We start from the raw sequence: 13,226 nt of genomic DNA, 5'->3' as shown, positions 1-13,226 counted from the left end.
AGACCATTCGAGTCCGCATCCCTCTTAAGGTTTTAAAAACAGGTATATAAACCTGGGCAGCACGGCCATTTTAATGATCACAATGCACCCTGCTATCGACAAGGGCAGCATGATCCAGCGATCTATTTGTCCAGATAGTCGCTCAATGACCGGCACATAGTTGAGCCGCACTACCTCCAAGGCCGCGCAGTGGATAATTACTCCGAGATACCTGGGGGCTAGTCGCACCAGCGCAGCGGGAACTCCAGTGTGAATGGTACAGTGGTGTCTGTCAGAGGAAATATTTCAGATTTTTCCCAATTAATGACTAACCCAGAAAAGACGCCAAAACGCACCACCTCTCTCATAATGAGAGGAAGATTTAAAGCGGTCTCACGGAAGAACAAAAGGATGTCTTCTGCATATAATGCTCAAAGCAATATCCTATGCCGTGCTGTAAATGCAGCTCCTGTAGATGCCACGCTGGGGGTCCATCGCTATGATAGAGTGGGGCCCAGGGTGTGGAATTCCTATAGCCCGGCGCCCAGGACATATTGAAACACGTTTTTATGTGTATTTTGTCCTTGGGACAAGTAGGCCCAACCCCCTGCAGCACAAACCCTTTGGCTGCCAGTTTGCAGTACCACATTATGGATCAAGGAAGGGCATTTTCTGCAGTTAAGGTAATATTTGTATCCATTTGTTAATGCTGTTCGAACTTGTAGTTATGGTTCATTAATGCAAAGCCTTTGTTGGGTGAGCGCACTTAAGTAAATGTTGTACGCTCTGACTGCACTACTAACCGGTGTTCCAGTATAAAAATGTGTACACGCACGTTTTCAAAGTTTAGGAATATGGGGCTATGTATAATGCTCGCAGAATGCTCTCTGATTAGATGCAAATATTTGCAGAAGGTTAAAAGCAAGATTGAAGGTTCTTTACTTTCCAAATAAAATGTTAACTAAAAAACTAAAGCAGGAAAAATAACATTTCGCTAAACTACTGTAAAATACCAGGTACCATTTCTTTGCAGCATCATTTAGTAACTGGTTGATGCATGCTTGTATTTCCTAAACATATTCATAATGGAAAACCAGAGTAACGAGTTTCAATAAGATTATGGGAAATAAAAATAAACAATCATTGGCAAAGCAAGTAGGTCTGAAACTGATGGTCAGCTTTTTAGTTTTGTCAGTGTGTGAATTGCTTTGTCATGGTTTTTGTAAAGCCTTATTGGTGTGTGAGTTGCTGGGCCCTCACTATTGGTCTTTGTCCTTGCATCACTGTCCCTCTGGCTACTCTGCCCCATAAACCTTTGCCCTGGTTCTACTATAGACCCAGCTTATGTTCACTGTTATGATGGTGGCATCAGGCACCTGTGCAGTGCATGTTTTATTTCCGCCCCTAGTGCAAACAGTGAAGGGATTTAGTCGAATCTACTCTCATTACCTATGTGGGCCTTACAAGAGCTGCGTGGCTGCTGCACCCCACAGAGGGAGGCTGCAGGGCATGGCAGTCCCACGAGAGACTGCTGCATTCTTGTGACTGCAGTTCTGTCTCCAGGTGTGCGCATTGCGTGTTAGTTCTAAGCAAGTGCTGCAAGCCGAGCACACTCAGTCGGTCCGTGATACAGCTGTTCTTTTCCACTGATGCTGTTTGCACCTTCAGCCGTAAAAATATCAGCTGGTAAAGCCTGTGTGCAGTCACTGTGTTTCCTCTTGGCGACGCATCGCACAGCACCATCCAATGACCACTAGGGACATAGTTTGACCCTCAGCAAAAGAGAGAACAAGCATTTTCAAAACAATAGGTCTCGTATTTATTCGAGTTTGAGCTATTGAATAGCAAATGACAATGCCTTTATTGATGTTTTAAAAATAAGGCATTGTCATTTGCATTGTCAATAGCTTAAACTCGTCTTTTAATACTGTGTTCGATCATGCAATCCCCTTTCAAATTATGAGAGTATTAGTAATGTCACCAACACTAAATGAGAGTGGGACTTAAGCACCCATCGAACAATGAAATGTGTGAGCCCTGGGTCAGGACAATTAAGCAGTGAGCTTAGCCAGCGATTGAAAAGTATTGCTATCAAATCCATATTTCTATTTCCCCGCTGAATAGTAACCTATTTGAATATGATTAAAGGTTTTCATTAGAGAGGAGATGGGCCCTGGCGCGCAGTTCCGGGGGAGATTCACAAATACGCTCTTGTTTCAAGGGGTCCCTTTGAGGAGGGTGCGAGTCAGCAGGGCGGAGGGAGGATGCTGCCGAAGCTGGAGTCACGCCTGCAAATGGTCTTCTAGGAGATGCAAAAGTGCAACATTGGGTGGAGTCCACCAGGTGGACATTCCCCAAGAAGAGTAAACAATAAGCATTAAAAATGCAATAGGTCTCACATTACTGAAATTTTTAGCTATTGGCGTTGCTTTATTGTTTGCAACAGCAATAGCTCAAACTTTCAGTAATGTGAGACCTATTGCATTACAAATGCTTGTTTATCCTCCAACCCTTGTCAAACCTCTGCTCAAGTTTTGTTCCATGTTTTCTTCCACTGGTTATTTTTTCGGTTTTATATAGCTCAAGCTAAACTCACTCACTAAGTGAGCACCAGGTACGTTCCACGGATTTACATTCACATTTTTTTGGGGGGACTTAAAGATTAAGTTGTTTTCTAAGAGTCACTGGCTGTTGATCCGACGCAGAGACTGGAACGTGGTTCCCCAGTTCCAAAGACTTCAGCTCTGGCTGTAATGCCACATCTGCTGTTAATGCACAATCTCAGTCCCCACCGCAGCGTGTCTGCAGACTCATCAAAGGCATCAGTGATGAATAAAAAAAAAATCTCTGGCATTAAATGGTTAAAGCATTTTGTAAATAGCCTGCTGGTAAATATCCCAGTTTCACAAAAATGAAATGCTTTGTTAATAATTGAAAGGTCAAAAACCTGAACCAATGCCTTGCAACTCGTGAGCTGTAAAGCTGCTACAAGACACCAGTCGCTTTACAGGCCATTCACACACCTTTCATACGTGACACACACAAGGCCATTCACACCCCCAGCTGCGGGCCCAGCCCATTACAACACTCGCATCAACAGACGGTGCCATTCAAAGGCCAATCATTTTCATATGCCCACATTACTGACACAGCAATCGCACCGGCTGACTGAGTGTGTGGACAACCGTTTGGCTAGCAGTGTGTGTAATGACCAGCAGCAAGTCACTACTTGCACACTGCCTTCCAAGCGCCAGCTCACGCACACTGCCAACCAAGGGCCATCTCACGCACACTGCATCAAGAATTGTTTTTACCAAAAAAGAAAACCCAAACCAATTTGCACTAGATACAAAACTATAATTACAAACAAAACCGCTTTAACTAAATGCATCACACTGTCAACCGTGACATCTGAACAAAAAATATCAAATGAAGCAGACCATTCATGTTTTCTTTTGTACGCTTACGTTTGCTCCCAATAACTCAGTTGCATGTGGTACAATTTAAAACGTGGGCATGAACAGCCCACATTTAAAAGGACACTCTCAGAAGTATATATTATTCTCCTTCCGCACACCTCTTGGGTTACAGACTCGACATCTACTATTGGGAAGGTCTTTTTTTGGCAATGGAAGGAATGTATCCAGGAAATTTTTGGCAATGGAAGGATTGTATTCAGGAAAGTGGCGATCTTTCAATCTAGCCCTATCCTCCACCACTCCAATTCTAGGAACACCTGCCTGTTCCATTACAACAAGGCTGTCTACCAGACTGCTGAAACTGAACAAATGTCCTATTTGACTGTGCAGAACAATCCTTGAATACAACAAAAGCATTGAAGGTTGCTAATTGGAATATATGGATAGCCTTCCGAATAGCAGTGTAAGGTTCCAACCCATGATCAACTCTATCTGCACCACCCGTGTGTTTATAGTACTCCAAAATGCAAACAGGGGTTTCAAGTACAGACCAGCCAAAATTCGTCAAACATATTGTGCCTAGTGCAATTGCCAGACGTGCCACTAATAATTTGTGTTGATTGTGACTATTTCTTCTGGATGTATCATTGACCGGGATAACAGCACAAAGTCATCGCAGACCTTAATAGTGATTCCAAAACTGGAGTCTAATAGATGCCTGGAGGCTCCTGCACCTGACCACCTGGACATGTCGGACTAGATAAGTTGCTGTGACCCACCTCAATTCAGACCTAGATCTCACACTCCGAATACCTAGGTAGAACTATTTCTGGTCATAACCCCATATTAACAATCATGTGTTGGAACCTTCAATACAATTTTATACCAACTTGGTGCTTGTAATTTTCTATGCGAAAAGATGGAGCATTCAGAGAGGATCTAGGCACTTAACTCAAAACTACTTTTTCTCAAAACAAAAGCAGAGCTTCTAGTGCGCTAGGAAAATGGGGAGCTTTCAATATAGTTATAGGTCATTGTATCAGAGCAGTGGTGGGAGTCAGAAGAACTATGGAACCTGAATTAAACACTTTGGATTCCATACTTCACAACCTAGAACTAGACTTGATGCAAATGTCCACAAACATCAACAGACTATTGGAGGACAAAGAAAGATATGCCACATTATTGTAGATTATAAGATGCCTTAAGCACATTGAATACCGAACACGCACTCGTACAGAGGTGGGTGTAACTCGTTGCCTGCTAGCATCGTTCATTATCCTGAACAAAGGAGCACAGCTGTCATGCAGACCAGAAATTAACGTGAAGAATTATTAAATATTCAAAACAATATTATCACTCCATTTTAGAGCATCACTCCAATTATATGAATATTGGATAATCCCAACAGACTGACATCCACACATCTCTCAAAATGGCTACAGTGATATGAATCACACAGGTAGACGGTGAAAAATGATATCTCCTTCTATGCTGCTGATCTGCTGCTCACCAAAAACCGTGGCACAGACTTACCACAAATAACCAATAGTCTTAACAAATTCAGTTCGTATTCTTGGCTCAAATCTATTTGGAAAAACATGTACCTTCCAACTTGCACCGCCCAATGCTGATGACTCACCGTAGCATGTTAGATAAGGGTATAGCATGGAAACCAAGTCCATATCTGTTATATAAATGTATCCCTCATAACACAATTTGATCGATGGGAATTTGGGAACAGCACTTCAGTCCTGTAAGGGTTGTGTAGCAGTCTGGAACACAGTGCCTACCTCGGTCATGGGTAAAATCTTACTTCCCAAAATAGTTATGCTCAACCCCCTCCTGCCCCCCCCCCCCCCCCCCCACCCCCCTCCCTGCCCATACCATAGCGGGTCCCTAGACCCTTCTTTAGGGAACGGGACTCCCTACTATCTTGGGGTGACTTGTTCATTGGAGATACAAGCCTCTAGCTCACAAACTCCCTTTATGACCCCTCACTCCGACAGATCAGTCTAAGTAGCACCCATGGACATTTTACGCTTAAACGGCTTGTGAAATGGACTAGTGCTGAAGTGCAAACATTTGGTGACTTATATTTCCAGGTTGCTGGACATAAACCAGAGGCGCTGTGCTGGAGGGGCACATGTATGCAGCCTTTAACTCATTCCTCGGATGAGACCTCACCACCAGCAACGTGGTGTTGCTCTGCTTAGCCATGTGGATGCCAGAAAGTGAACCTCCCAAGAAAAGCTTGCCTCATCTAGATGTTTACGTTCTTCAGACCCCTCATAGCTCAAATCTGGCAGGATCCGAGCAAAGAGGCTGGCACCGGAGGAGACATGGCAGAGGGGCAATGGAGCAGTGCTGAGAATCTAAAATAAGGAGAGTTCAGCCCCACACTTCAGCGTTGAACAGAGTGCTCTGTGGATCCTCTCCAGCCTCAAGGCCATTTAGGAATGCCATAGTGTGCACTCACGGAGCTGGAAAGCTGCTTTGGAAGGTTTCAGGTAGGACGGAGCTGGGGAAAGCTTAAAGATGATGGCAGATAAACACTTGTCCCCTTGCAGCGATCTGGACCCTATTGTTTCCTCTAATAGTTTCACAAATCAAAAGCATCACAACTGATATTGCTAACTAAGTATTTGAGTACACAGGGGGAGGACGAAGGACGCGCAAAATTGTACAGCTTTGAATGCTAGCACTGAATGAAGCTCCGTTTGCATGTCCCAAAAGGGCAAAGACAGGGTAATCTGAGACCTGTCAGACGGGCATAGTGAAACTTAAAATATGACCGATTCGGTTTTTACCTCTAGAGCTTACCAGCTAAATAAAAAAAACTAACACAGGGACAGAGGTGTTCTCTCAGTGTCTTTTGACTAGATATGTCTGGAGTCCTCTAAAAAAGGATTGTTTCGGTTTGTCTCATGGAGAAAAATAGCGACCAATAGCCAGGAAGCCATACCACCACAGCAGACTCACTTAAACAGTCACTAAAGGAGCAGCAGAATGTGCAATTCAACAGTCTGGATGGAGAGCAGTTCTTCAGAGCACGTAACCGAATAGTGTACTGAATAACTACTACAAACTATTCTTGCTGAAATTAAAGAATTAAGCCTAAATCCGATTCTGTTTCATCATCTTTGTGCTCTCAAATTCAGGGGATAGAAAAAAATCGATGGACTTCCTTCCTGGATGAAGGCTGGCAGGTCTCCCGGGTGTTGGGGACTCAGCAACTGCAGGAAAAGTCGACTTGGTACGATAGGGGAAGTCGGCAGGCTGGCAGGGTTTGTGCCAATTCAGTTGCTGGGTCTTCTGTTCGTGCTGTGCGACTTTTTCTCGTCTCTTTTCTTCAGGTCATCCGGATCTGTTGTCCTGGTGCCAGGGGCTCCCGTTAATACTAAATTTAGGTGAGTGCAGGGTAGTAGCCAATTGGTTACTGACCCTTGGTGTCACTCTGCCCCCTATATGACCACTTTTGTGGGAAGTGGGCATTACCCTGTCCCAGAATTCCTAAGTATGCCATCACAAAGATGGTTTATTCTAAAAAGTCATGTACACCTCATTTTAGCCCACCTTAGGGGTGGTACTAGTCCGGGGGGCACGCTGTCCCAACTAGCTAATTTCCCCCTTGTTCAAGTGCCAAAGGACTCTTGACTAAGGGGGTTGGCGTCCTCTTCTGTGAGGGCAGCATGGTTCGCATTTCAAAGGCTGCAGCTATTTGAAGCTTGCTGGCCTAGGAAGGATAATCAGCAGGTCATCATGTGGGAGGGGTGTGATACCCTTTGACCCGACAGGCTGCTGTCCTGGGTCTCCTGAGAGCAAAAGGCTCTCATCCTAGGAGGTCCGAACAGTTTCTCAGGTGGCAGGCTGGCAAAAACCAGTCAGGGAGCACACCAGAGGCTGGTAGGTGTTCTGGGTCTGCCTCTAAGGTGCTCTCTGTGTTCATGTTTTGGTACATCCAACACTGGAATCAGTGTGGGTTTATCAATACGAGATGTTTGATACCAAATATCCCTATTTTCAGTGAAGCCATCACGTAGATGGAGAACTAGTTTTCATTTGTGTCCAGCACATGTTCTAAAATGGCTTCCCTGTCCATTGTACTGGCAGTAATGGAACTGACCAGTAAAGGGCCATATCTCCTCATGCAGGTATGCCCTCAAATATAATACCACGCACCGTGCCTAAGGGCTGTAAAGCCTTCTGTAGTGGTGACTTTCGAGTACTACAAGCAGTGTTAGGGGACATACGCAGCCTGTGATAAAAGCCTTGAATGCGTTTGGTGAGGGGTCCCTTAAGTTGGCACAATTTGTGCTGCATCCCTTGGGGGACCCTCTTTAATACCTCAGGCCCTAGGTACCAGGTGTACCATGTGCTAGGGACTTAGTGCTGAATCCATTGCCAGTTGGGGTAACAGTTGTACAGTTCTGGGAAAGAACAATGATACTGGGGGTCTGGTTAGCAGGAACACAGTACACTTCAGTCAAAGTTTCATTAAGTACAGTCTAAAAGTGTGTATTGGGGGGTGTTAGTGTAATAAAAACACAGTTTCCTACACCATTGTTGATAGCTAAGTCAGTGTTGCTCCAGCAGATTCAGCGTGGAGGCCCCAGCCTACTACCTAGCCTGCCTTTCAAAATATGCTGTTAATATTCCCTTAAACCTGATTGACTAATTAATTGGCAAAGATTTAACTATCTCCGTATACATACGATACCCCTCTACACAGTCAGCATTTTCCTGGCTTAATCTGACTATCTTGTGTACTCCTAGCTGATTCTAAACTATATACTACAAGATCTACCATTGCCAGCATTTTACATGCATCATTGCAATTAATTCGAAGTTCTCAAGTTGATGTCTCTTTAAATTACTCTTCTTGCCATCCCAATGAACTCTGTGTGTGTGTGTGTGTGTGTATATGTATATGTGTGTGTGTGTGTATATATATATATATATATATATATATATATAGAGAGAGATTTTTATTGCATCAGCATGTTTATTACATTTTGTTAAATGGTAGCTATGTACTCACGAGATTTTGAAAAACTTCTGGTACTTGATAGTGAATGTTAAATTAAAGTGTAATAAAAGGTTTTGATAGATAACTGGATATCTGATACCTGTTTCACTGCATATCTTGACTTGCGCTAGTAGCGCTTTTCACACTTTTGTGGTTTTACAAGTGAATGTATAATACCAAAATATATTGTGGAAAGCTTTAAAAAAACATTTAATGTTGTACTTTACTGGGGATCAGTGTCCTACAGCAAAATACATTTGTTTCTGAGAAGGACAAAGGATCAATCCCTATTTGTTCTTTAAACCTTTTATTTTTAATTTGTTTAGATGAACCATGCAGTAATGGACCCTGTGAAGAGCTGTGCGACTCTGTTACTTTCGACAATCCACTTAGTCCAGAGATGATGCCAGCTGAAGTTACGATTGGAGAAGATGAAGAAGTTGCATCTCCCATTCAAGAAGATGATGAGGAAGACTTGGTAGAAGATGATGATGACCAAACCTCTCCAAATAGCAGCTGTGACAATATTGTTGAGAAAAGTCAGACCTCCAACATTACTCTACCACAAAAATGGCCTCTGTTGAGGGCCAACAACTTTGGCATGTTCAAATGTGAACAGTGCGAGTTTAACAGCAAGTACTTTTCTGACTTAAAGCAGCACATGATCCTGAAGCACAAGTGTGAAGAGTCCAATGTTTGCAAAGTGTGCAAACAGAGCTTTTCCACTGATGATTTACTCCTTGAACACACAAAAGTACATGAGGAAGATCCATACAGCTGCAAATATTGTGAATTCAAGACTTCAGTCTTTGAGAATCTGAGTCAACATGTGGCAGACGTTCATTTCAATGACTTTCTTTACTGGTGTGAGCAGTGTGATCTACAATTCTGCACAAGCAGTGAGTTGTATCTACATTTCCAGGAGCACAGCTGCGATGAACAGTACTTGTGTCAGTTTTGTGAGCATGAAACCAATGACCCAGAAGACTTGCACAGCCACGTGGTTAACGAGCATGCTTGTAAATTAATAGAGCTAAGCGATACCTACAATAATTCAGAGAATGGACAGTTTAGCCTCTTGAATAAGATTACCTTTGATAAATCCAATAACTTTTTTGTCTGCCAAGTGTGTGGCTTTAGAAGCAGACTTCATGCTAATGTTAACAGACATGTTGCCATTGAGCATACACGTTTTTTTCCCCATGTTTGCGATGATTGTGGTAAAGGTTTCTCGGGTATGCTGGAGTACACAAAGCATTTGAACCTTCATCTATCTGAAGGGGTCTTTTTATGCCAGTACTGCGAGTACTCTACTGGACAGATCGAAGATCTGAAAACTCACTTAGATTTCAGGCATGCCGCAAATTTACCTCACAAATGTAACGAATGCTTATTGAGATTTAACTCGGATGATGAACTGAAAAGCCACCTTCAGACTCATGAGAAGCCCTGAAAGAGTTTTAAGTATATACTGATATATATTTCCCTCCTCAAAGTGGCATGTGTTGGCATTAAGCTTCCAACTAAAAACAAAACTTTCCTTGCCATGCTGTACTGTCTGAAATCGCATGGCAAGCTACAATATCCATAACTTATGACTCCTCTTGCATTTTGTGCATATATTGTTAAAGAATAAATTCTCAGTAACGTGCCTGCTTTAATAATGCATCTAAAAATGGCTAACTTTGGTACTTGTCGTAGAAAAGTTGTCTGCCAACAGGTGTTATGGTAGGCAAGATTTTATTTTTAACGACTAATGATTTGAAAAAATCATCAGTTATTCAAGGTTTCTGCTCAGACCATTTTGCTTGAGTATATTTTGAATGTGTAGTTAATAATACTGTCTTGAAGAAAAGCTCAGATGAGGAAGTTGGAAGAATTATGAAAGCTTTGTGTGTGGTGCATCCACTAAGCTGCCATGTGTACTATTTAGTCCATTTCAGTATCAAGAAAAAAGATTTTCCAGTGCTTAATTGCTAGCTCTTAACTCGTAGCAGGGTAGCAAACTTGTGCAGTTAGCATCCAAGGCCCAGATTCTGTGTGTGGCTTACCTTATCAATTAATAGATGTCCGTCATCATTTCTCCATAGTTGCCATAATGAAAAAGCATCTAATGTGGACAAGCAAACTTCTAAAACGGATGAAAATTAGAGATTGTTTTTTCGTTCAGCAAGACTGCATGGGTTGGTAAAATGAGCTGTGCGAGTAAAACATTTCCATTCAATGATTGGATAGGGTCTTATTAAAAAACTGATTAAAATAGACAGTAAATAAGCTTCACACTCCTGTGAACAAAATCATTAGCACTATCCTGGGCAGAATTATCTTTTAATGTGGGTCTTTCTAGAAGGTAAAAGATTATAAAAAGGCTGACAGTTGAAAGTAAATGCCCTATATTAGCAACATATTCCTAGAGTGTTAAAGTCTTTGGGCAATGGTGAATTCTTAATAGAATATGAATATTTGTGAATGAAAAGTATATCGGAATTCTTTAACACCTTGCGTGCTGCCCCGATTTCCCCCCGGTGCTGGACATTCCATAACTGGGTGTGGTCGTGACGGAACCATTCTGTCATCAGCACAGCTCAACTGTGACTGATGACTAAATGGTTCCGTCGAAGGGGTTAATAATATAGACTTGAGCAACAAGACACAGTACATTATCCCCTAAACTTTGCATTATTAGTAGCCTCCAAAAATAAGACTATCCGTCACAAATGTCACTTTTGTTGCTACTGAACATTAGAAATATTACTAGGTTGGCGTGCACTTTTGATCAGTGTTTCAGGTTTCATTTAGTCATGGACAATGTAGACCAGAATCCTGATTTCAACTTATTTTTTGTTATAGTGACAGGTCTTTTTTGCTTATGTAATGGGGAAAATCTTCAGCTTGACAAGAGGTAACATTAAAGGGCATTGTGTGTGTTTTGGGCAGTGCTCCATGGAAGGCTTGTGCCTTTTTTTAATCCCCAAAGTGCTATCAAGATCAAATTTCCTTCAGAGGAATTTCACATGTAAGATACATCTGGCCAATGGCAGCATAACATTGGTTTCCCTGTTGAACAGAAGAGATCAAATAAGACTATTGTGCTTACTGTTCAACTCTATCACTTTGTGGAGCATGTTGTTCTCTCCATGTTTTTGACAACTTAAAGCATGATGAACCAACATCTTTCAGGACTGGCATTTGTCACTTCTTACAGTCTGCTGCTTCAGTCTCTACTATGCTAATTCTATTCTGATGTTGGAAACTAGATTGTAAAATGACCTTGCCTCTCCATAGTGTGACTCCAAAATTCGAGATTATTTTTTTCCAATGTTTTTTTTTAAGAGCTTAAACATTTCTTGTGTAAATGTATTTGCCAGGTATAGGCACTGTGCTCTTCTCCTGTTTGTGTCTTAAATCGGGGACAACTTCATTTCATATCTAATTTTGATAATTTTTTTTTGTACCTACAATGTCTTGCTGATATGTCACGTTTCTGTTGTAGTTTAGAACTTTACGAAAGGAGACACTTTGGTACACAAGCGGCATCAGGTTCCACTTTATTTCTCTCCATTTAACCAACTCCAGATTCTGCATTCACTACAAGTTTTGTCACAGCCTGACAATAGGTGAACACTGAAGGTAGTAGTGGTTTTAACCAGTTGCGTGCTGCCGTTGGCCGTCTATAGCACTGCCTTCGTAGTGCTGTGCACGTCCAACGGATGACGTGGACCCGCCCGCGCAAGGAAACGCCCGCAGCGGAATTACTGCCGCGTTTAACGGGTTAAATACACACACAGATTTCAAATGAAAAAACATTCTACACAAAAATGTTCCAACAACTGACTTTGAAAATCTTAAATAGAAAAGGGAAGACTCAATCAGTTGTACTGTGTTTGCAGGACATATGAACACACGTTATTTTAATTTTGTCATTCTTTTTCATATTTCAAGCCATCCTTGCTTAGCCCCATTTTCAAGACTAGTGTCTTGTCCCGCCCCCCCTCCCCCATTTTATAATGATCAATTAGAGGCACAATTCACATCACAGCCAAATCAAATGCTAAGTGTCCAGAAGGCATTCTTTATGTACAGATCAATAGCATTGACTGAAGATAGTATAATGCATTACCAAATGTAAAACTGACATTTTACTTTGTGTGTGGACACTATATAACAAATATACTTATCTTGCATTGTAAAAATGTTGCGATGTACAGAGGTTCATTCTCAAAGTGTAAAGCTGACGTTAGATGTGCTTTCAATTTATATTGTGAAATGTGTTATTTAATTGATGTACTGCATGTGCTCTATTAAAGTCCCAGGCTTTGGATTTTATCAGCAAATTAACTTCTTTGTTGCAGTAGTTTAAAATAGCTGTTTTATATGTATTAGACATTTTTGGAAAAGAAATATCTTTGTGTCTTACAGAAGTGAAATCTACTTCAGTACAGAGAAACTACATAATTTATCTACGGTGCATTCAAATGTAAAACAATTCTTATGAAAAGCAAGTAGAAAGTATTTAATATTAAATTCATGGTTTCTGTGCTCCTAAAACAACATTGTGTATACACTATTATTTATTTTTTGCTAGATTGTACTAAGTGCACAAAAAAATGGCTAACCACTCCTAGTCCTGACTGTAATCTGTCCCATGCGTCAGTCACGGTCTCTCATATTTGCAGACATCAGGAGGGAGACGAAGTAGATTCAAGGGAAAAGTTATTGGTTCTCAGTACCATTGATAAGCTAATGTGTATTGAGTAGTATATATAATTGTAAAGCACAAACTTCAAGAAATGATGATG

General features: G+C 41.6%; 1 protein-coding gene across 2 annotated transcripts in view; it reads left to right on the top strand.

Moving 5' to 3' along the window:
* Nucleotides 1-12,978, top strand: part of ZNF639 (zinc finger protein 639) — a 38,258-nt gene extending 25,280 nt beyond the window's left edge. For both annotated transcript variants that reach the window (XM_086944378.1, XM_086944377.1), the window contains exon 4: nucleotides 8,754-12,978. In XM_086944378.1, the coding sequence (XP_086800504.1) occupies nucleotides 8,754-9,880 (1,127 nt within the window). In that variant the 3' untranslated portion in view covers nucleotides 9,881-12,978. The remainder of the gene's footprint in view (nucleotides 1-8,753) is intronic.
* Nucleotides 12,979-13,226: the final 248 nt, after the last annotated feature.

Source organism: Lissotriton vulgaris, chromosome 11, assembly GCF_964263255.1.
Source record: "Lissotriton vulgaris chromosome 11, aLisVul1.2, whole genome shotgun sequence".
NCBI classification, from domain to species: Eukaryota; Metazoa; Chordata; class Amphibia; order Caudata; family Salamandridae; genus Lissotriton; species Lissotriton vulgaris.
Note: the sequence above shows the minus strand (reverse complement) of the source record. Positions and strands in the feature narration are given on the sequence as shown.